Raw genomic sequence first — 25,608 nt, 5'->3', positions numbered from 1 at the left:
TCTTCTTTTGATACTTAATATGCGATGTTAGTATTGTTGTAGGATTATGATGGGAGCGACAGCTGCATGTATAACATGTTGTGGACCTTATGACGAAAACGACACCACGAACGTGAAGGGACAGTTGCGTGTATCACAAGTTGTAGAATCTCTCTCTCTCTCTCTCTCTCTCTCTCTCTCTCTCTCTCTCTCTCTCTCTCTCTCTCTCTCTCTCTCTCTCTCTCTCTCTCATTACACTAAGAACCTTCGTGTGTTCATTCTGTACCAGTATGGCTGTCCAGAAGCGACCACACCCACTCCCACCCGTGCTAATGCCACCCATCAGTCGCAGACCGCACAGTTCTCTGGTCCCCCCTCGCCTCCGTGACAACCCCGCCACCACCATGGGCCGAACATTAACTAGTTACCTGACTCTGCAACACGTCACTCTGGGCCTGGGTTGTTCGGTAGCGCCGGACGGGTGTGGGTGGCGTGGACGACCCAGAAACCACCAACTAGGAAAGCTGCAGCACAGTAGGTCACATGCGCTCCTCTCCCCGAATGACCCGTAAGACTATACGCGCCCCCCCAGCTGACGTGCGCCATGGATCGCGCCCAACGTGAAAAGTCTCGTGCTTCTAAAGAGATCAGGCCCTACTGCCGCGGCAACGCTGACCTCTTTAAAGACACTCCTGTAGTGAAGTAACTGGTACGGTGCCTACCATGAAGCTTTACCTATAACCCAACCAAACTGTAACACCTGAAACAGCCAGCGGTATAGGAAAGTGATGTTCAAACAGCTTGGTAACCAAGCACGCAGACTTTCCCTCTCCCTCAGCCCCTTGCATTAATCCACCCTTCATTAAACAGTCATTTCGACACGATCTGCCATTAACTCCCCTGCCCACCCTCCAACCCCAGTATTATCCTCCAGAGTCCCCAGTGCAGGAATTTCTGATGGCTAGACTGTCGAAGGATAGAATGCTTCCTAATACCACCAACTGACTCAGCTATACGTAGCGTCCCATAGGCCACAGTGCTGGGTCCTCCTCTGTTCTCCTCCGTAAGATTGGCCGCACCCGCTCGATGGACGCGCTCGCGTCCACATTTCTACCAATGTTGATAGCGTTAGCAGCAGCAGCTCCTACCCCCGATTACATCGCTCTCCTTTCAGGACATTCCCAACAGCCTTCAGGACTGGACTACCTCTTGACAACGCCACCCTCAACCCAAACCAAGGCCGTAGCCCTGCACGTTAGCCATGCTTCCAACCCGTGTCCCCGACCCCGTGCTCTCGCTCTCTCACAAAGGCCTGGCCTCTTCCAGGCTGTTCAGGCCACCATGATTCTGGGTTACGTATCAGTCGAGAAATCTAAGCGTAGAAAGCAACGCATCGCAACCATCATCGAATCCCTCCACACGTCCCCGACCTCGGTAGACAGTCTCCACATTCCTCACTGGCTCAAGACACTAGACCTCCTTGATCCACAGATCAGAGATCGTCTCCTTAACTTACTTTCGCCCTAAAACCTCGGCTTTCCTAGTGTTAACTCCTCCCCACCTCCCACTTTCCACCTATTGTGTGTATGGACGTGTACCGTTGCTCTGTGTTTTGCCTCTGGTTAATCAACTCGTCCACCGGAAGATGAACAGCTAGGATGACTGTGGACCGACTGTCGCAACTAGGATTCGAACCTATACGCTGGATCCCGGGCGACCGGTCGCCAACACTAACCGCTACGTCACACGGAGATCCATAAACATACTTTTGGAAATAATGATTATAATGATAATAATAATGATGATAATAATAATGATAATGATATTATTATTATTATTATCAATATTATTATTATTATTATTATTATTATTATCATTATCATTATTATTATCATTGATAAGCGGCTTATTGATCTGACTGCAGCCAGAAGCTAAGAACTTTACAAGAAAATACATACAAGAACATAAACACATAATGGAGCTCTCTAACGATGGGAGATGTGTAATGTAATCCTTGTAATAACATTGTTAATACGAGTGTGTGTGTGTGTGTGTCACCGAAGCCTTGACACATGGCTCATTTGTCTTTCTTGAGGGTTGTGTGAACGCCTAACCTTCTTGTTATATTTACGCAGACAGCAAGCGACGCACGTGCCCTGCCCTGAGCCACTTGAGGGAATGCAGCACCTCGTACCCTCACGTGCTACATACACCCCAGTATCGGCCCAGAGAACCTGTCCAAATATTGTGGTACACTTTTTTTTTTCTTTCTTACGAGCGGTCTGGCGGCCCGGCCCATGTGTGTGTGTGTGTGAGTGTGAGGCTTGGATGTACAAACGATCGGACGCCACCCGACGACCACCACCTCCTCCTCCTCCTCACCTCGAGAGGCTCTGCGTTTTCTCGCTTTCTTTCCCTGAGTTCGAGTTTCGGGCCGAGGGTGCGAGGGCCGAAGGTGCGACGGGATGAATGGATGGGGGTAGTTGGAGTGTTCTTATGCCTGTGGGAGAACGCCGCCAAGTTGACATCTGGTCTACGACGGTGATCACAGGTTTTGCACTGGGGGTGTTTCTGAGTGTTATTGGTGACTGACGACGCATGTGTGTGTGTGTGTGTGTGTGTGTGTGTGTGTGTGTGTGTGTGTGTGTGTGTGTGTGTGTGTGTGTGTTGCATGGGGTAGGGGGGGATTGAGTCTGGGTTCGTGGACTGGGGGGGGGCTGGCGGGTCTGGCCCCCGGTGGATTGGGGAGGGCTGGGGGTCTGGTTCCCAGAGCACTCCTCCCGTCATCAGAAGTCCTCCTCCTCCTCCTCCTCCTCCCTACTGCTCCACCTCCCCCTTCTATCACTTCTAGGAACCCCGCCTCTCCCTTCCTGACCCCTCCCTCTACCTCCCTTTCCCACCCGTCCGTCACGTGGTCACACGGTCAGGCTTACGAGGGTTGATCTGTTACCTCCCGTCACCAGGGCCTAATGATGTCGCCGCTGGGTACCTACCCCCTGGTGGTTACCTCCCCCTGTGGCTGAGAGGGCCTGGTGATAACTTTCCCTCCCTCCCTCCCCGGCTGACTGAACCTGGAGGTACCCCGTGTGGTTGACTGAATCTGGTGGTATCCCCCCCCCCCTCCCCACGCCCGCCCCTCCTCCTGCGGTTGACTGGGTCTGTAGGCTGGTTGGACCAGGTGGCAACCCGCGGTACGCGTTTAGGGTGGAGCGCCCCCCTGCCCCTCCGGTCGAACACGGACGGCGGGCTCGTCAGACCTGAACTTCCACCGGACCGAAAACCGGTTTGGCTCTGTCGTCACCGTCCGTCGTTTTTCCTTCCTTGCTCTGAACCCACACGTCCCGTCTTCTTCCTAGCCACTAACGTCCTCCTCTTAGCCACTTTACTGTCCACTTACTATCCTGCCTCTGCCCAAGATATGACCTATCTCCCGTGGACGAAAAGACCTTTTATTATTTTACACGAAGTTAAAAGCTATAATCTGTACAGAAGAGAACGTCTTGCGTGTCTTGGGGCTTTCTTCATGTTGCCTGGCGCTACCTCGCTAGCGCGGGAAGCAGCGGTCATTCAGAATAATGAAATCCTCCCCTCTCGGTTTTTTTAATTTTCCAAAAGAAGGAACAGAGAAGGGGGCCAGGTGAGGATATTCCCCTCAAAGGTCCAGTCCTCTGTTCTTAACGCTACGTCGCTAACGCGGGAAATGGCGAATAGTATGAAAGATACATGTGTGTGTGTGTGTGTGTGTGTGTGTGTGTGTGTGTGTGGTTGACACCCGACACACACACAATAGTTCCCACGATTATTAATTGTTGTTCTGCCCTACATCCAAGCAACGCTCCATCATTATTTCTCTGCCAAACCATCATGCGACGTATTTGAGGTTCCTTAACGCTGTTAAGCTTGTAGCCTCAAGCTTTTAGCTGTGACTTAGTCAGAGGCAAGCTTAATGAGTCATGTCCTTGTGGACTGTTATGTTCAATTTTTCATGGGAGTTTCCGCCTTGGCTGTTCTACTCTTCGAAGCAAAACAGAATCGCTTATCGTGCTGCAGTCACTTGCATTCAATAATCGACAGTCTCAAGGATATATATATATATATATATATATATATATATATATATATATATATATATATATATATATATATACATATATATCTTCAAGAGCGATTTATGTCTTAATTGTAGTAATGGTGTTTGACTGTCATGTTAGCTGTGATAACAGTGAAGACATCCTGTAATTTAAAAGGGGTTTGGCACACACACGAACGTAGGACTTTCCTCTCTTGCTGTACAAACAGTTAATTACTGCGCTGCTTTGTCATACAAGACGTCAAGAACCTGTTTTATGCGGAGGGCGTGAGATGTGGCTCCGCTGAGGGCGAGACGCAAGAAAAATTGGGAGTGCGGCAAACTGGGGTGAGAGTGCGGTGCGTGGAGGTATTTGACAACCCTGGGGGCGCACCCCTGCGTCGGACACCGAGATGTGGCAACATTGGCGAGATTTCCCCCCCCCCCCTTCCTCCCGCTGACATTGGAAGGTATGGCACAATTGGGGGGTTTGGGGTTGGGGGGGCTCCACCTTGAAACATCGAGATGTGGCAACGTTGGAGCTCTTCCAGACTACACTGCTGGAACAAATGGCGTCGATACATCTCGCCTCCTTAAGAGGGAAAAATAGTCTGCTAGACTGTTTTTTTTCTTTTCCTTTTGTCTGTAATTTGAAGACGGAGGGAAATTTGACTCGGTCGTGCGTGGCCGAGGCGGGGCTAGACTCCATCGATAGCCGTCTGCTGGCCGAGTGTCCTGCTAGGCTACATGCAGCATCGGTGGTCATCATCGGCTGTGCTTTGACCAATGGCAGCGGATGATGCATACTACAGTGGTATATAGAGATACACAGAGGTCTAAGGTTATGGAAACAGCAAAAAGAAAAAAGTAGTTACGCCTGCAGTGTAAATATATAGTGTCAGTGCTTCGTAGTTTTTACTGTTGTATGCAAAATTATTATATACTTTTATTATTATTATTATTATTATTATTATTATTATTATTATTATTATTATCATTATTATATTATTGTTATTATTATTATTATTATTATTATTATTATTATTATTATTATTATTATTATTATTATTATTATCTGTATTTACCCATAATATCACAAGGAGAGAGACTCAAATATTTATAAAGGTGTCATAATCGTTCTTCGTAGTATAAGCGATAATGATTCCATTATTTACGCATGGTAGAACGTAATCTCATTATCCAGTAGAAAAAAAAAATATTAATAGTCGTCATTACATCCCAGCTGAGTTTTAAATGAGCTTTTAAGACCTTAGTCATTCTTACCATTTGAATTTGTGATGGTAACAACACGCATCATACGAGAAATCTTGTGCATTTCAAGTTTCTAATTATTTAACACCTTTGGGGTATAATTCTGAAAAAAAAATGAAACAAAAAAGTATCGATTCTACCACAATGTTCCATTCACCAGGTCTCCATCCCATACCAGGTCTAAGACCCATAATCAGGAGCCTTTTGAATATCATCTGTGATGTTCGTAGGGTCGTATATGTAATGACAGGAAGATCCGCGCGCCATAAAAGAGACAGTCAGTGGTGGTCCCCCTTAAATGTCAGGAGAACGGTTAGTCAATGGAGGAGGCGTTTGGCAATGTCTTGAAAGGGGAGGCTTGGTTAAATGGTTAACCAGAGGTTGTAGCAAGTTAGATGGTTAACCCAGATTGAGTTACGTGGATTGTTTAAATATGATTAGGGTGTATGATTAGGTGTGGTTAGATACACTCACGTTAAAACCGCTTGAAAAATCATGGAGAGGAAAATGACGGTATCGTAAGACAAACAGAAAACGTCGCAGATTGTGAATATGTTTTTTTCTTTGCGCATTACCTTGTCGCGTCCATGACAGGTTGACGTTATACTGGGAATATTGACAGGGGAATGACTCGAGGGGGAGGAGGAGGAGGAGGGGGTGTGGCTGGGCGAGTCATGGCCTCCGGCAGGAGTGATTTGTCGGTTTTTCCGTTTGGCGGCGGTGTTCCTGGTGTGGGTGGGTCGGTAATAAAGGATTTCCCAGTGTTTGTACCGTCACGACGTGCCCAAGGACTTGAGAGAGAGATTGTGTGAAGGAAGACGTGAATTCTGAAAATAGACCCGGGAACTTTGGGAAGCTTGTGTATATATATATATATATATATATATATATATATATATATATATATATATATATATATATATATATATATATTATTTTTATCGGACTTAATTGCTGTTTTCGCGTCAGCGAGGTAGCGCCAGGAAAGAAACGAAGGATGGCCCATCCACTCATATATATATTTATATGCATAAACGCCCATACATATCTCCATATACATATATATACACAGACATACACATATATGCTTATGTACATATTCATAGTTGCTTGCCTTCATCCATTCTCGGCGCTACCCCTCCCGACATTCCGGTTGGGGTGATGAACCACAAGCCTAAAACGGCACTCTCATTGATGTATATTCATATATAAGTTTCTCTCCGTGCCCTTCGTCAGGAAGTATAACAGGAGACTTCGAAAGCAACCTTTTTACCTATAACCCACAGGTCGTCCGAGTGTCCACTAAGTACCACTGCCCCGTGATTGGCTGTTCCTAACAACGCCCTCTCTCTGACTGGTTGTTAGTCGTAAGGTTCTCCCCCCCCCCCCCTTCCTCCTTGATGGCTATCACAAGCCTTGTTCCTGCTGCCGTGGCTTATTACATGAGGAATCCCTCCCTCCCTGTGATTCGAGAAATGATATACGCTGTTTCACTTGATTTTGTTTCCCTCTTCCCTAAAAGAAAATTTATGTGTAAATCATTACTTCTTGGCATTTGAGGAGATGCTTATCATCATCTATGTGAACACCACGATTGAGTTGGACGTTGTGTGTGTGTGTGTGTGTGTGTGTGTGTGTTCGTCCCTCACTCCTGTGCTCATTAATTCGTCTGTGCGGCTCACGGCTCGATTCCTCGAAACTCCGGCCCTAACACATCCGCCACACGGGACTTTGGTGGATGATCCCAGTCCTGTTTTTTTCTCCCTCGTTTTCTTCCTAAACTTGACGATTTCTCCGGTACTCGTTCTCTCGTAGTGTTGGCCTGTACTTAGCGAGGCACTGTCCAGCCCTTCTTACAACCCAGAGAATAAGGGGCTGCTAGGCATTTCGTGCTGTCATACCCTGCTTCTCTCTCTCTCTCTCTCTCTCTCTCTCTCTCTCTCTCTCTCTCTCTCTCTCTCTCTCTCTCTCTCTTCCCGGCCGTCTCAACCGCCTCCTTCTTTAAACAAGTGGTTTAAGTCCCTCTGGATAATTTTACTGTACCGACGAAAGCCTCACGATTCTCACTGGGGTTTGTCATGGCTGCAGGAACAAGGATTGTGGCAGAAGCCTAAGTGTGTGTGTGTGTGTGTGTGTGTGTGTGTGTGTGTGTGTGTGTATGTGTGTGTTGGGGGGACGTTACCCGTAAACAATTCTCACGACTTCACCCGCACGACCTCTGGTGAAGAAGTAGATCTTGCTCTTGAATTTTTCCCTTATTGTTGCTGAGGAAGATTGTATCGTCAAACGTTAAAGAATAACTTTTAATATTCGGTGCTTAATGTCGTGTTCCATCTCCATCCTTCCGTATATATATATATATATATATATATATATATATATATATATATATATATATATATATATATATATATATGTGTGTGTGTGTGTGTGTGTGTGTGTATTCACCTATCACCTCCTATTGATCAGTGTAAAACTCGTTTCATATGCAAACTACCCTACCATGACGTCACAGCGCCCAAGCAAAAACAGACCACACAGCGCTGCATCACCGGCGTTAGACCAGTGGCTGACTCGAAGCGGAAAGTGTGCATCCTGAATACACTCTGCCGCCACCTTCTTATCCCCTTGGCATACACGGGGTCAACCTGCTTCCTCCCATCACCCTTAAAGTTCAGCCCCTCACCCCTCGACAAACCTCTAACCATACTGGCCGTCCCATGCGACAACCGCATACGATACTGGGCGTCACATGCGACAAACGCATACGATACTAGACGTCCCATGCGACAAACGCATACGATACTAGCCGTCCCATGCGACAAACGCATACGATACTAGCCGTCCCATGCGACAAACGCATACGATACTAGACGTCCCATGCGACAAACGCATACGATACTGGGCGTCCCATACGACAAACGCATACGATACTGGGCGTCCCATACGACAAACGCATGCGATACTGGGCGTCACACGCGTCATACGCGCACGATACCCGCTCCTCCACGCCACAAAGATCAACACAAAGGCCGTAGTAGGATTAATATCCTCAGATTTGGACATTAACAACAATCCCTCAATACCTTTTACAGGCAATTTACATCGGCTTCGTCCTATGCTGAGCCTCACCTGCCTGGTGAACCGCCGCTCACAAGAGCGTATAAAACGAAGCTTCAGATCGCAGAAGACGCCACTCACTGGCTGCCTTGGCAACAAGAAGCATTCAAACAGCTGCGCAACGAAACGAAAATACTTCCAATACAATCCCGGCCTAAGATGCTTGGCGCTCGGTACTCTGCAACAGCCCACTAGACTGCCCCCTTTCCCCCCCCAAGCCAAAGACATCTATCTCTGCCTCACCAACAAACGAGTAGATAGATATAGAAGAAGTTACCTGTTTATCGACCAGTCCTCTAGGGTAGGATGAGCAGCTGGGTTGGTCGTGGGTCGGCCGCCGGGCCCGGGATTCGAACCCATCCGGGGGTTCAGTTAGGTGATTACTTGTGCTGAGTGTGATGTGTGAGTTCACATTGGTTGGTCTTTAGGGCTGTCGGCTGCCACAGTCGTGTGAACGACAGTCTGTAAACACCGAACGATCCTCTTCAGGTGTTCAAGGTAGAGATTCCAAGACCATTACATCTCCCATCATGTTCGCATATATTTTCGGGGTTTGTTCTTTGCGCGCTTGTTGCTGCCATGCACATTATTTTTACTTGATGCGCGAATGTCGATGCAATTGAACATCTACGACGAAGTACTTTGAGAGGGGACGGCAGGCAAATTACATGAGGTGTGGTAGTATAAACTGGAATTTGTGAGTGTTGGTGCAAAGAAGCCGAGAATTATGTATTGGCATTTGTGCCTGTGACCCAACTTACGTGTACGTAAATATTTTACGTACACGTGGATGATGTTTCCGTACATGTGGAATATATTTACATACACGTGGATTATATTTACGTACACGTGGATGATAAATTTGTTTATAGTATTTCACTGTTTATTTGTGAGACCATTAGCCCATTTGTCTTGTGAATCTATCTCCATATAACCTCTCGCACACGGTGGCAGGACCCTTTAGCACGACGGTACGACACACACACACACACACACACACACACACACACACACACACACACACACACACGCATTGCTTTAGCCTACCCTGAGGGATAGATGGGGTGGGTTGGGACGGTAGGGAGGAGGAAAAAAGGAGTGTTTGCATCCGTGCACAGGCAGTTTGCAGGGTATGTGCACATAGTGTCTACCTGGGGGACGGCAGAGAGCAGGTGTTCTAGCTGACGTGCCCCGGTACAGTGGGCACTGAGGAGGAGGAGGAGGAGGAGGAGGAGGAGGGTCCCTCTGCTTCAAACTTGTGGCCACACCTCGCTAAAAATACGAGTGGAGGATTCCTTCTTTTCTTTTAAGCTGGGCAAAATTCTTTTTTTTTTTCTTTTTTTCGTTCAGCCGTGCCGGAAGAAAACGGGATGAGGGAATATTGACTGAGTGACACATCTATACATCCTGGAGATAAAAAAAAAAATACTTGAACACACAAGGACGACCCTTAAGGTGTGTCGCTGTGACCTTCGACCTGACCCCCTAAGGGTTGTAACGTAGTGTCTCAGGGGCCGTGACCTTCGTTTTCAAGGGGGGGATGGAAGACATTTAAGTCGCCACACGGTCGCACTTAAGGTCGGAGCCTGCATTATGCCCTACAAGGCCGCAATCCGTGATAAGAAAACTGATGTGGTGATAGATGGGGGTGTGGGTGTGGGGAGTTGAGGGGTTAGGGTGGATCCTACCTCGTAGCAGGTGTTACCTGGTATCTGTGACGCAACGCCTCGTAGAGGCGGACTCAGCCTTGCATACCAGGTACCGTCAGGTCTAGAGGTGACCGCATGCATTACCTTCACGTTGACATGCACGACTGTGGTTCTGGTACTTACGGTACGGTTATGAGAACACGTTCGTTACGTAGTCGTTACAGCCGTGTGTGTGTATGTGTGTGTGTGATGAGAACACACATCGTCACGTATTGTTACGTACTCGTCACAGACGTGTGTGTGTGTGTGTGTGTGTGACGAGAACACACTTCGTCACGTGTTGTTACGTACTTGTTACAGACGTGTGTGTGTGTGTGTGTGACACAATGTAACGCAGGATGCGATCTGCACTTACCTGTAGCGTACGTAACAAGCGGCCCCGGAGGGGATGCACAAGGTATTGCTGGCCGGCGGGGTGATAACACTGGTCGTGGGTGTGTGTTTTAAGTGATGCGGATGCTGGACGAAGACCTTCAACACCCCGGCCTCCCTCAACCCCCGACCACTTGCTGGCGCGGACACAGATCCACTGACTGCCCCGGCCGGCTGGCTGGCTGGCTGGCTTGGGTAGCCGTCTGGCTGGAGGCGGCTCGGCGGTGGTGGCGGCTGCTCTGTGTGTGTGTGTGTGTGTGTGTGTGTGTGTGTGGAGCGGGGGTGGGGGTTGATGGAGGAGTGTAGGATGGGAGTGACAGGGAGGGGGGAGAGAGGAATGGGTGGAGTTCCCTCTCTCCCTCCCTCCCTCCCTTCCTTCAGTTCCTATACTCCCTCCCTCCGCATCCGACCCTCCTATGACATTGTGGGCGCCCGAAGGTCCCAGCGACACACACACACACACACACACACACACACAAACACGTGACATATGCCAGGCTTGTGTGTGTCTTGAGGGGTTGGACACACACACACACACACACACACACACACACACACACACACACACACACACACACTTGGTTCGTGTGAACGTCCCTCTTGCGCTCGTGTCTTTCTTCTTCAACGTACAAACACACACACGCACGCACATGTGTACGTACGTACACAGCCATGTCCTCATGGGCAGGTATGGTCTGCGGGAGGGAGTGACTGGGAGTTGGAGAGTTGGGGATTTGGTTACTGTGGGTGGTAGTGGGAGTAGGTGATTTGAGGAGGGGGGGCTGTTGACTTGGGGGAGGAAAGGCTGGGGAGTTTGGGGTTAAGTTGCTGTGGGTGAGGAGGGAGGGCGGGGTGGGGGGGGGGGCTGGTGACTTGGAGGGGTGGAGGGTGGGTGGTTGGTAGCTGGGAGTGGGTAGTGTGGTGGGGGAGGGGGAGGGAGGGAGGGAGGGTGGAGGATGCGTTTCTCTTGCAACTGGAGTTGGGGGGAGGGGGATGGGGGAAAGGGGGGGGGACGAGTTCCTCCCACGCACCTATAGATCGTTGCCTGTCGCCCACAGAGAGAGAGAGAGAGAGAGAGAGAGAGAGAGAGAGAGAGAGAGAGAGAGAGAGAGAGAGAGAGAGAGAGAGAGAGAGAGAGAGAGAGATGCCACAGCAACCTCTAGTATACACAAGAGAGTGTTAGACGATGTACCACGGTGACGTAGCAGAGTGTGTGGCGTGCGCTGACAGGTACGGGGAAAACATGGTGGGCTTCGGGTATGGTAGCACGGGCTGTAGTGAGCCTCAGGTATGGACAGGGCAGGCTATGGTAGCTCCAGGTATGGTGGGCGTGAGGCATAGCGAGCGGCGGGCTAACCACGGTAGCCCCCCAGGTACAAGGCCCTCCTCAACTTGTGATTCCCGTTTTCTCTTAGCCACAGCAGTGAACTGTCACACACACACGCTCACGCACGCGCATTTCATTTCGGTATCACAACACGGGGGGTGATTAATTAAGTCCGTCATCATCGCAGTAATTAAAGAAATGAGGTCGGCTGGAGGGGAAATTATGCGTCGTTTCATGATTCATCTTTAATGATGACGGGAGGAGGAGGAGGAGGAGGAGGAACGTGCGGGAGGAGGTGGATGATTATCTAGTTGAGGAACTACGGCAGCAGCAGCAGCAGAGCGTCGTCATCCGGGGAGTCGTGGCGGGGAGGAGGGTGGTATATTGCCCAGGTCTCTCCCTCGCCCGTCCCTCTCCTCTCCCTCACTTGCCTCCTCCTCCTCCTCCTCCTCCACTACCACACCACTGCTACTACCACTACTAATGATGTAGTGTGGTCAGCATCTATGCTGTGGTTACTGATGCGGTATGATGATTACGCCGTGGTGGTGGGTGGTGATGATCATGTGGTATGATAATCATACAGTGCCATGGTGGTCATGCTTTATGATGATTATGCTGTGTTAGTGGTCATTATGATGATCATCCCATGGTGGTCATTGCCATTTATGCATTTAGATTTTGTCTACCATCCTTTTCTGAGCTTTAGGACCTAGGATGTAAAAGTCTTCCTGTTGCTAAACGGACATCAGTTCATTTGACAAATGGGACAATCGGTTACATGAACGAGTTCTTGATTAAGAGCAGCTTCTCGATCCTGAGAGAGTGAATGAATGCAGCCTTTTCTTGTCTGTATTCCTGGCGCTACCTCGCTGACAACAGGGGGTGGCGATGCTGCTTCCTGTGGGACGGGGTAGCGACAGGAATAGATGAAGGCAAACATGAATATGTACATGTGTATATATGTATATGTATTTGTATGTATATATATATATATATATATATATATATATATATATATATATATATATATATATATATACTGAACTTATCTTACTTTTTGGCCAATTTTCTTAATTATGTAATCCTCTCAAACACACCAATTTTGGTGTAACTCGTCACATTTGATATAATCCTGGCTAATTTCCTCTCCTAATTCATTATATTAGCCTGTGGCGTGATTACGCCAAAACCTTTTACTTTTTCCACCACAAGTGAGCATAATTAGAGGATTGGCTCATGTTCCATTCCTCACTCTCGACTCTGTGAGTATTTACGTAGTGCAATTACCTTACACTAGCGTAGGCCGGCGCATAGTGTCAAAGACACAGTACATATATATCTACAAGGTTACGAGACGGGCGTAAAACTCTTTCCTCATAACACACAAATACTACTCACAGATATTGATCGCACTACATGTATTGTACCAAATCCGTCTTGCTGTTGGTAGGACAAACAGCTTGCAAAAACCATCCAGACCTGACGATAGAAAGTGTGCGATTCCTATTCATGGCAGAAAAAACGTACAGCACTTCATGTATGCACACTTAACGTGAAAACCTTTTAGTCACAGAGATCCATCACACACAAACACACACACACACACACACACACACACACACACACACACACACACACACACACATATATATATATATTATATTCCTATGAGTCCACGGAGAAATGAAACACGATAAATTCCCAAGTGCACTTTCGTGTAATAATCACATCATCAGGGGAGATACAAGAAAGAAATAAAACAGTCAATTGATATACAACGAAGAGACGTAGCTATGACGCCATTTGGTATATATAAACACACCAAGCATGAAGACCTCAGAGTCAGAGATATATCATAGAAGACACAACAGGCCTGTCTCCTATGTGGTATTTTATTCTCGCGCCTCAAGGATACCAGGTGTTTAGCATCAGTTATGCCATGCACGAGATAAAACAGCTTTCATATTCTCGAGTAGAATCCTCGACGTCGTGATGGATGCGTTTGTTAAGAGAGAGAGGAGCGGAGGAGGGAGATGATGATGATGATGATAAGACGAACAGTCATAATGGCCTTAGTGATACTCCTTCCCAGAGTGAACCATCATTGTCATTTTCTTGAGTGTGCAGATCATCGTAAACACGTTCCCGTATTCCACTCACCCGCAGCCACCCACTAGCCCAAGCCTGGTTCCCGTGTCAGAGTTGGAATTTTGTATAGTAAGAGATTCCTTGTCTCGCGGGAGGACTGCGTGGCGACTGTGTGTTTGAAAGGCAGGAGCTCTCTCTCTCTCTCACACAGGCAGGGAGGGAACACAGGAGTGGATTGTTCTTGGCGTCTTGTTGACGTCCAGCGTGACCCCCTGGGCTCAAGGTCAACCCTCACTCACTCAGGATGAGGACAGGGCAGGAACCAAGCACCTTTTGACACACGAGGCATCCCGGGACATTATGATTGCCTGCGTAACTGTGTTCATCATTTTTACACACACACACACACACACACACACACACACACACACACACACACACACACACATTCAGGGAAGATAGTAGAGTAAGAATGACATAATGAAAGCCGTATTTTTTTTTTTATCAAAACTGTTGAATGAAGTCAACAGCGAACACATCTTTGAAAGATGCAGCGTTAAAGCAACCAGAAGCCATAATATAAAGTTGAACAAGAAACCTGTTAGACAAGATGTAATTTGTTTAAGTTCGACAAGATGTAAAGAAGTTCTTTAATAGGATAATAGCAGTGGATGACTGGAATAAACTCAGGGATGAACTCGTGAATGTGGCCAGTCAGCAAACACAGTTTTAAGAAGCTGTGTGGTCGTGGAAACAGTTCAAGAGATTGGCGCCCCACGAGTGCAGAACGCAATCCCCGTATAGCACAAGCAAGTTTGGGGTTGCGAAGGGTGATTCAAGACTTTGGATGAAGACGACATACATCACGAGCAGTGACACATGCTGTATGGGAGTCGGAGGAAGGAGACAGCCTTACCAAGCCGGGTATGCCTGATCCCATGCCTGAACGGCCTCAGGAGAGGAACGGTTGAACCAAAGATTGGAAGATGTGGCAACCGTGGAGGAAGAAGGGGATGTATATTTCCATTCCCGCAACGAAGGACCTCTGCTACACGGTTGACGGTGACGAAAGCATCGGCAGAAGAAAGACCGCAGCCTACTGAAGGAAAATCAAAGGAGAATATTAGCAGATCATACCAGTTAGCGCCATTAAGGTGCCAATAATTACATTTAGACGGGACTGCTGGAGGAGAAGGTGCCATTTTTCGAGAGTGTGGTCGGATGAACCAACAAGGTGGCGGGATTGTGTAGCTACAGCGTTAGGGAGAATTGTACATTAGACCTTGATGATGCTGGTGGCGTACTTGTGTTTTCTTGCCGACGTGTCAAAGGTCACTTGTGGTGGAGAGATGAGGGTTTTGGTCGTTCTTTTGAGCTTTTGTATTTACCAGTGGTAAGACATTCGACTCCCCTCAGTACACACCAGTGGTGTCACTTCCCCTTGGTATTCACCAGTGGTACGTCATCTGACACCCCCTTGGCTAGGACGGCGGCAGATATGGTTGCCCTTGTGATTGGCCAGTTTACGTCATGAAAGCACCGGTTAACGGACCAATCAGGTATCGACATGTCTCATCTTCCAGCTACCTATGCACTGGTATTGCACACAAGCTTGTATGTATGTGTGTGTACGTACCACGAAGCATTACGCGGTATTGGAATTATGCTCAACACCTGAGGAAAGTTTCGATTCTGTCAAAGTTGAAGGACCTTAACGACCCCGGCAGTTGATGGGCCCAAAGCCCAGACAATCAACCAACCAACCAATCATAATGTCTAATTATTCTCCTGATAGAAAACGTTGTTGAGGCACCAGTTTAGAAGAATGAATTCACGATTTTCAATTATTTTCTTTGCTACCTCTTATTTTTCTTTTTACCCGTGCTACTGTGGGTAACAGTGGTGCACACCCTGATGCAAGACCACGTCTTAAAGTAAGTCACCTACCTTCCTATCATGGTCGCTATGGTCCAGGGAACTGGTCGATGGTCTTCGGTGGAGAGGGGGGGAGAGAGTATGGTTAGCGCCTCCGTCTAGCGGTTTTCCTCCGGCGGCGTATACGAGGGAGGGGAAGACCCTCTCGCCTGCTGGGTTCACGGACGGTGGATCCCGGCTCACTGCCGCTGTGGAGGAGGGTGGAAGTCTTGGGCAGGTGAGCCCACACTGGCAGCTTACAATCGCACCTGCAAGTGAGCCAAGAAGGGAGTGTGATGGTGTGGGGGGTTACAGGTAGGTAGGTACGGGCATCAAAGGCGTGTACGGTAATGTAACCTTGACGTAATGGAGATACGCTGGTAAATGTATGTTCGCTCGTCCCATACTGGTGATGGATAGGCTGCTGTGGCTAGAGGGGTCGTATGGGAGGGTCGTCTCGTCCCCCTCAGTGGTGTGGGGTGGTGTGGTCGTAGTGGCCAGCTTACCGAGGCGAGAGGGGTCTTACGGGGTCGTATGTCATCAATGATGAACCAGGCTGCACGGGCCCGCGGGGACTGGAAGTGAAATGGACGATGGGGAAACCAGTCGCTAGTAATGTGACGCATCCAGTACGTCGCAGTTGATATGGACGATGGGGAAACCAGTCGCTAGTAATGAATGTGTCGCATCCATTACGTCGCTGGCGCTGTTTTCGTTTTCTTTCCCCATATTTGAACGCTAATATCATTAAATCTACGTTGGAAACCTTTACAATTTTGCATTGTTTAATTCCATGATTTAAAATTCCAATTTGCGTTTCCCACTTTGTGGTCACATTCAGTTGCCATCATTCACTGGTGGTAATTATTCAGCTGACGTTGGTTTACCACCGAGATGTTCGTGAGGTCGGTCGTTGGCGAGACGTCTGTGAGGTCGCGTTAGTGCTTTCCACGAACGTCGTCCGTTGTGCCACATGACTGCTCGCAGAGATGTCGTCCGTGGCGTCACGTGAGCACATTCAGGAGCGTCGTCCGTGGCGTCACGTTGGCACATTCAGGGGCGTCGTCCGTGGCGTCACGTTGGCACATTCAGGAGCGTCGTCGGTGGCGTCACGTAAGCACATTCAGGAGCGTCGTCCGTGGCGTCACGTTGGCACATTCAGGGGCGTCGTCCGTGGCGTCACGTGAGCACATTCAGGGGCGTCGTCCGTGGCGTCACGTTGGCACATTCAGGAGCGTCGTCCGTGGCGTCACGTTGGCACATTCAGGGGCGTCGTCCGTGGCGTCACGTGAGCACATTCAGGAGCGTCGTCCGTGGCGTCACGTGAGCACATTCAGGGGCGTCGTCCGTGGCGTCACGTTGGCACATTCAGGAGCGTCGTCCGTGGCGTCACGTGAGCACATTCAGGAGCGTCGTCAGTGGCGTCACGTAAGCACATTCAGGAGCGTCGTCCGTGGCGTCACGTGAGCACATTCAGGAGCGTCGTCCGTGGCGTCACGTGAGCACATTCAGGAGCGTCGTCAGTGGCGTCACGTGAGCACATTCAGGAGCGTCGTCAGTGGCGTCACGTGAGCACATTCAGGAGCGTCGTCAGTGGCGTCACGTGAGCACATTCAGGAGCGTCGTCCGTGGCGTCACGTGAGCACATTCAGGAGCGTCGTCCGTGGCGTCACGTGAGCACATTCAGGGGCGTCGTCCGTGGCGTCACATCAGGGCTCTCTCTCTCCCCTGTGGATGGCTGTCATATTAGCGTCATTAGCGCTTTCATTGTGCGCTAATGAGATCCGGCAAGCCCCCCTGTGTCGCGCGTGTGATTAATTAGCTCTTTATACAGCACCGTGGGGGGGGGTATAGTGTTCAGGGGGGGTGGGGAGCATCGGTGTGTGTGTGTATGTGTGTGTGTGTGTGTGTGTGTGTGTGTGTGTGTGTGTGTGTGTGTGTGTGTGTGTTTACTGCATGTATGATCGTGCGTGTGTTTTTGTGTTCTAGTCTGCACCGGAGTAGTTACAGTATTTGATAACTATTGCACCAGTTAGTTATCTAGTTAATTAGTTAGTCAGCTTGTCAGCTACCTGAATTATTGGTTAAATATAACAGTGAAAACATAAAGTCTTCATCAAGGCCAGGCGTTGAACGACACATGAACAAGGGATTAAGAAGCGAGAGAATGGCGCGGAGATAATGGCAATAGATTTTACAAAATCAAATAAAGAAGACTAGTTTAAAAAGTTTCGGAGGAAGTGGACATGCTGCCTTTAAAAAAAGGAAAGAAATAGTTACTTCGCACTTCCATTGGAAGGACATGAGAGGGGAGGGGGCCAAAGATCCTCCAAAGCTTAGCGATGTAAGGAAAGAAAACAAAATAACATTCCATAGACCTCAGCCTTGAGCCAACCAACGTTATAATCATGCGAAGCAGCGGCTTGCCGGGCCTGCCAGACCGGCACACATCACATCAATTTACAAAAGCCAAGCGGAGTCTACATCAACCTGTGTTATCGTACAGAGGGCGGTTACCTGCCCATATATATATATATATATATATTTCTTTCTTGTATCTCCCCAGATGATGTGATTATTACACGAAAGTGCACTTGGGAACTTATCGTGTTTCATTTACCCGTGGACTCATAGGAATATATACATATGTATGTATATATATATATATATATATATATATCATCAAATGACAGAAAATTCATGTAATTCAAATGACATTCAAGTCAGTACAAGGAAAATAAGAGCACACGCGCAGTCTCGGGCTCTCTCACCGTTGACAACACCATCAGGAAGTGTGAGGTATTTCCTGAAGACGACGGAGACCCCGATCCCGAACGGAATGTGGTGGTCAGTACCACACCGTGGAGACTGTGTGTGTGTGTGTGTGTGTGTGTGTGTGTGTGTGTGTGTGTGTGTGTGTGTGTGTGTGTGTTGGAGGGGGGAGAGGAGGGGGAATGGTACTTTACAGATAGGTGGCTGGTCCTACGCGTGTGTTGGTGTGGGCAGAAGAGATAGGTTAAGCGCCTTGTGATTATTGTGGCGAGAGAGAGAGAGAGAGAGAGAGAGAGAGAGAAGCCTTAAAATGGTCCTAGTGATCCTTGTGATTTGCATACAGAGAGATAGGTTAAGTGCCTTGTGATTATTGTGGGGAGAGAGAGAGAGAGAGAGAGAGAGAGAGAGAGAGAGAGAGAGAGAGAGAGAGAGAGAGAGAGAGAAGCCTTAAAATGGTCCTAGTGATCCTTGTGATTTGCATACAGAGAGATAGGTTAAGTGCCTTGTGATTATTGTGGGGAGAGAGAGAGAGAGAGAGAGAGAGAGAGAGAGAGAGAGAGAGAGAGAGAGAGAGAGAGAGAGAGAGAGAGAGAAGCCTTAAAATGGTCCTAGTGATCCTTGTGATTTGCATACAGAGAGACGGAGTTTGAGTGTCTCTTATGCAGTTAATTTCTAGGAACGTCAGTGCGTTCGCTGTGTTGGGCACGACCAGCACGACCCTTGAGCACACGGCTGTATACGACCCTCCATCGTGACGGTATAACATCTTGGGCACGACCTTTCGGATCCTTGGATGCCACAGAGTCGTAGGGTCGTGGTGAAGGGTCGTACAGTCATGCCCTTGTACTGAGGGAGTTTGAATATTTTTCGCATCTTCCTTCCTCTTGCTCAACTGAGTTGGTCTAGGGGTACACCTTACCCATGTGTCTTCTGGTGATTATTTTATTGCCGAAAAATTCGTAGATTCTGTAGCTGTCTTTCCCAATGGAAAAGTAGGTTCGTGGTCACGGCATCCCTCACCAGCACAGCTGAATTTGGTGAAGTACATTCGTGGTTTAATGTGTTGATCGTTCGCCGCGTTTCGTGTAGAAAGGTCACGACATAAATGTCCTGGGGTCATAACCTCTGGTCACTGCATGTGTTGCAGAGGTCACATCCCAAGGTCACACCATGAACTGGTGAGGTCGCATCCCAAGGTCACACCATTCTTCATTAACCAGATCACGACCCTGACATATACTCGTCAGAGGTTAGGTCATAGCCCACAGGTCATGGCATCCACATGTGATAAGAACCATAGGTCATCATTCGTCCTTCGGGTCACAACCAAAGGTCACACTAGATTCACAGGTAAGGTATCAGACTCCCACAGCATCCACGGGTCAGGTCACGACCTCTGACACACACACACACACACACACGCACACACACACACACACACACAAATACCTCAAAAGCGCAGGATGTACTCAAGGCCAGACAACACGGATGACGGCAAGTGGAGAGGAGACATTACCAGCTGGTAAGGGTGAGGCAAGGCAGGTGGATGGGGCAGCTGGGGGTGTTAACAAGTGCTCTCCAACTCCTTGGCAAAGAAGATTAGTGAAGGACGGTCGTGTCCTTGTGATGCCTCTCTCTCTCTCTCTCTCTCTCTCTCTCTCTCTCTCTCTCTCTCTCTCTCTCTCTCTCTCTCTCTCTCTCTCTCTCTCTCGTGTGTGTGTGTGTGTGTGTGTGTGTGTGTGTGTGTACACGAGCCTTCGGCGGGGAGGAAATGATGCGTCCGACTGGTAGAGACAACGGGCCGTTAACGCGTGTTATGTCATGCCTCAACAGCGACACAACAGCATCATCAGAGGCTTCGTCACGGCTCCTGCTCCTCCTTGGATTTTGCTGACACGAAATGTCGATTGGAGGGAGGGTGGAAGTCCTCGTCCTTGATGCGGTGGAGTGGCCGACTGGCCGGCCATATTCCAACACATGAGATAAGGACACTCCAACCGCCAACGCTTCGCCACCCATAAGCTAGCATCATGTAGCCCAGGGTTCTTAACGTAGTATATAGGCCAGGGGGGTGACCAGCCACGCTCAGACTGAACACATGATAATGCCGCTCCCACCCACCCGCTTCCCTGCGCAGCCTCTCTCCTCTGAGAGATAAGCTCGGGGGGGTCGTGTGAGGTGAGACGGGTGTACCAGAGATACACAACACCGGCCCAGGTTTTCTAAAGGAAAAGAATAATAGATTCATTTTTGCTTCCCCGTTTTACGCCTTCCCCGTTTCATATCTTCCCCGTTGTTCCCCGTTTTTTTTTACACCTTCCCCGTTTTTTATACCTTCCCCGTTTTTTTTTACACCTTCCCCGTTTTTTACACCTTCCCTGTTTTATACACCTTCCCCGTTTTTTTTACACCTTCCCCGTTTTTTACACCTTCCCCGTTTTTTTACACCTTCCCCGTTTTTTTACACCTTCCCCGTTTTATGCGCTTCTGTTGAGGGTAAGTCGCTCTACCTGGCTTGAGAATATTTCACGTTCGTGATTTACGACCTGACGTTGCTGTGGGCCCTGCACGCACAGCACCTCCGTGATGGGTGTATGTACAACTCGCCCTCCCGTCGCAGTAAGTATTTCCTACTTTCGTCCGTGGAACGTTTATGTATCATTGGTTCAGACCAGGTGGATCGTCCCACGATCAGTTTTGTTGATCAATCTGATCCATGTGGTTTCCGCTTGGTGTCCGTTGTTGATCCGTCTGATCCAAGCGGTTCGTGGAGGGTTCTTGTGTTTACAGGCAGCAGCAGCAGCAACAGCAACAGCAGCAGGTGGGGCGACTAAGGTTGGGCCCTGGGGGTGTGGAGGTGCGGGTTGGGGGGTGGAGGGAGACCTCCTGGACTCAAAGCGTCAAGGCCGTTGGAGGTGAGGAGGGAGTGTGGTGTCACTCATGCTTAACTGGCATGAGTACGCAGACCATCCCAAGACTCACACTATACTTGTGACCATTTGTTGTCTGGTGTCACCCTCCTCATCCCCTCCAGGTACTGGGGAATTTGGGTTGATTTAGGCCGTCTACCGAACCGCGTCGTAGCTTCGGTGCGGCATCAGTGAGGAGGGATCGAAACACCGAAGCTCTGGAGCGTCGAATCAGTGAAACGTCGAAGCACGGAAAAGAACGAAGCGCTGAAACGTCGAAAACGCTAGCTCACCGAAGCGTTGAAACATCTCAGCACTAAAACGCTGAAGCAGTGAAACATCTCAGCACTGAAACACTGCAGCAGTGAAACATCTCGGCACTAAAGCACTGAAGCAGTGAAACATCTCAGCACTAAAACACTGCAGCAGTGAAACATCTCAGCACTGAAACACTGCAGCAGTGAAACATCTCAGCACTGAAACACTGCAGCAGTGAAACATCTCAGCACTGAAACACTGCAGCAGTGAAACATCTCAGCACTGAAACACTGCAGCAGTGAAACATCTCAGCACTGAAACACTGCAGCAGTGAAACATCTCAGCACTGAAACACTGCAGCAGTGAAACATCTCGGCACTAAAGCACTGAAGCAGTGAAACATCTCAGCACTAAAACACTGAAGCAGTGAAACATCTCAGCATTAAAACACTGAAGCAATGAAACATCTCAGCACTGAAACACTGCAGCAGTGAAACATCTCAGCACTGAAACACTGCAGCAGTGAAACATCTCAGCACTAAAACGCTGAAGCAGTGAAACATCTCAGCACTGAAACACTGCAGCAGTGAAACATCTCAGCACTAAAACGCTGAAGCAGTGAAACATCTCAGCACTAAAACGCTGAAGCAGTGAAACATCTCAGCACTAAAACGCTGAAGCAGTGAAACATCTCAGCACTAAAACGCTGAAGCAGTGAAACATCTCAGCACTAAAACGCTGAAGCAGTGAAACATCTCAGCACTGAAACACTGCAGCAGTGAAACATCTCAGCACTAAAACGCTGAAGCAGTGAAACATCTCAGCACTGAAACACTGCAGCAGTGAAACATCTCAGCACTAAAACGCTGAAGCAGTGAAACATCTCAGCACTGAAACACTGCAGCAGTGAAACATCTCAGCACTAAAACGCTGAAGCAGTGAAACATCTCAGCACTGAAACACTGCAGCAGTGAAACATCTCAGCACTAAAACGCTGAAGCAGTGAAACATCTCAGCACTAAAACGCTGAAGCAGTGAAACATCTCAGCACTAAAACGCTGAAGCAGTGAAACATCTCAGCACTGAAACACTGCAGCAGTGAAACATCTCAGCACTAAAACGCTGAAGCAGTGAAACATCTCAGCACTAAAACGCTGAAGCAGTGAAACATCTCAGCACTAAAACGCTGAAGCAGTGAAACATCTCAGCACTGAAACACTGCAGCAGTGAAACATCTCAGCACTAAAACGCTGAAGCAGTGAAACATCTCAGCACTAAAACGCTGAAGCAGTGAAACATCTCAGCACTAAAACGCTGAAGCAGTGAAACATCTCAGCACTGAAACACTGCAGCAGTGAAACATCTCAGCACTAAAACGCTGAAGCAGTGAAACATCTCAGCACTAAAACGCTGAAGCAGTGAAACATCTCAGCACTAAAACGCTGAAGCAGTGAAACATCTCAGCACTAAAACGCTGAAGCAGTGAAACATCTCAGCACTAAAACGCTGAAGCAGTGAAACATCTCAGCACTAAAACGCTGAAGCAGTGAAACATCTCAGCACTAAAACGCTGAAGCAGTGAAACATCTCAGCACTAAAACGCTGAAGCAGTGAAACATCTCAGCACTGAAACACTGCAGCAGTGAAACATCTCAGCACTAAAACGCTGAAGCAGTGAAACATCTCAGCACTAAAACGCTGAAGCAGTGAAACATCTCAGCACTAAAACGCTGAAGCAGTGAAACATCTCAGCACTAAAACGCTGAAGCAGTGAAACATCTCAGCACTAAAACGCTGAAGCAGTGAAACATCTCAGCACTGAAACACTGCAGCAGTGAAACATCTCAGCACTAAAACGCTGAAGCAGTGAAACATCTCAGCACTAAAACGCTGAAGCAGTGAAACATCTCAGCACTAAAACGCTGAAGCAGTGAAACATCTCAGCACTAAAACGCTGAAGCAGTGAAACATCTCAGCACTAAAACGCTGAAGCAGTGAAACATCTCAGCACTAAAACGCTGAAGCAGTGAAACATCTCAGCACTAAAACGCTGAAGCAGTGAAACATCTCAGCACTAAAACGCTGAAGCAGTGAAACATCTCAGCACTAAAACGCTGAAGCAGTGAAACATCTCAGCACTAAAACGCTGAAGCAGTGAAACATCTCAGCACTGAAACACTGCAGCAGTGAAACATCTCAGCACTAAAACGCTGAAGCAGTGAAACATCTCAGCACTAAAACGCTGAAGCAGTGAAACATCTCAGCACTAAAACGCTGAAGCAGTGAAACATCTCAGCACTAAAACGCTGAAGCAGTGAAACATCTCAGCACTAAAACGCTGAAGCAGTGAAACATCTCAGCACTAAAACGCTGAAGCAGTGAAACATCTCAGCACTAAAACGCTGAAGCAGTGAAACATCTCAGCACTAAAACGCTGAAGCAGTGAAACATCTCAGCACTAAAACGCTGAAGCAGTGAAACATCTCAGCACTAAAACGCTGAAGCAGTGAAACATCTCAGCACTGAAACACTGCAGCAGTGAAACATCTCAGCACTAAAACGCTGAAGCAGTGAAACATCTCAGCACTAAAACGCTGAAGCAGTGAAACATCTCAGCACTAAAACGCTGAAGCAGTGAAACATCTCAGCACTAAAACGCTGAAGCAGTGAAACATCTCAGCACTGAAACACTGCAGCAGTGAAACATCTCAGCACTAAAACGCTGAAGCAGTGAAACATCTCAGCACTGAAACACTGCAGCAGTGAAACATCTCAGCACTAAAACGCTGAAGCAGTGAAACATCTCAGCACTAAAACGCTGAAGCAGTGAAACATCTCAGCACTAAAACACCGAAGCAGTGAAAAGTTTTTATCGAGGATGTAAGGCATGTGTACGTGTAGGAAGAGAGGAAAGTGATTGGTTCTCAGTGAATGTAGGTTTGCGGCAGGGGTGTGTGATGTCTCCATGGTTGTTTAATTTGTTTATGGATGGGGTTGTAAGGGAGGTAAATGCAAGAGTCCTGGAAAGAGGGGCAAGTATGAAGTCTGTTGGGGATGAGAGAGCTTGGGAAGTGAGTCAGTTGTTGTTCGCTGATGATACAGCGCTGGTGGCTGATTCATGTGAGAAACTGCAGAAGCTGGTGACTGAGTTTGGTAAAGTGTGTGGAAGAAGAAAGTTGAGAGTAAATGTGAATAAGAGCAAGGTTATTAGGTACAGTAGGGGTGAGGGTCAAGTCAATTGGGAGGTGAGTTTGAATGGAGAAAAACTGGAGGAAGTGAAGTGTTTTAGATATCTGGGAGTGGATCTGTCAGCGGATGGAACCATGGAAGCGGAAGTGGATCATAGGGTGGGGGAGGGGGCGAAAATTTTGGGAGCCTTGAAAAATGTGTGGAAGTCGAGAACACTATCTCGGAAAGCAAAAATGGGTATGTTTGAGGGAATAGTGGTTCCAACAATGTTGTATGGTTGCGAGGCGTGGGCTATGGATAGAGATGTGCGCAGGAGGATGGATGTGCTGGAAATGAGATGTTTGAGGACAATGTGTGGTGTGAGGTGGTTTGATCGAGTAAGTAACGTAAGGGTAAGAGAGATGTGTGGAAATAAAAAGAGCGTGGTTGAGAGAGCAGAAGAGGGTGTTTTGAAATGGTTTGGGCACATGGAGAGAATGAGTGAGGAGAGAGTGACCAAGAGGATATATGTGTCGGAGGTGGAGGGAACGAGGAGAAGAGGGAGACCAAATTGGAGGTGGAAAGATGGAGTGAAAAAGATTTTGTGTGATCGGGGCCTGAACATGCAGGAGGGTGAAAGGAGGGCAA

General features: G+C 48.2%; 2 protein-coding genes across 3 annotated transcripts in view; one reads left to right on the top strand and one right to left on the bottom strand.

Annotated features, from left to right (window-relative positions):
• The window catches only part of LOC139766322 (polyunsaturated fatty acid 5-lipoxygenase-like), an 89,392-nt gene extending 73,480 nt beyond the window's left edge, over positions 1-15,912 (bottom strand). The window contains exon 1 of the mRNA XM_071694813.1: positions 15,887-15,912. Coding sequence (XP_071550914.1) covers positions 15,887-15,897 — 11 coding nt within the window. The 5' untranslated portion in view covers positions 15,898-15,912. The remainder of the gene's footprint in view (positions 1-15,886) is intronic.
• Positions 1-25,608, top strand: part of LOC139766330 (uncharacterized) — a 194,230-nt gene that overhangs the window by 143,308 nt on the left and 25,314 nt on the right. The window lies entirely within an intron of this gene.

This window comes from Panulirus ornatus, chromosome 57 (genome assembly GCF_036320965.1).
Source record: "Panulirus ornatus isolate Po-2019 chromosome 57, ASM3632096v1, whole genome shotgun sequence".
Taxonomy (NCBI): Eukaryota; Metazoa; Arthropoda; class Malacostraca; order Decapoda; family Palinuridae; genus Panulirus; species Panulirus ornatus.
This window is presented reverse-complemented; position numbering and strand designations above follow the sequence as displayed.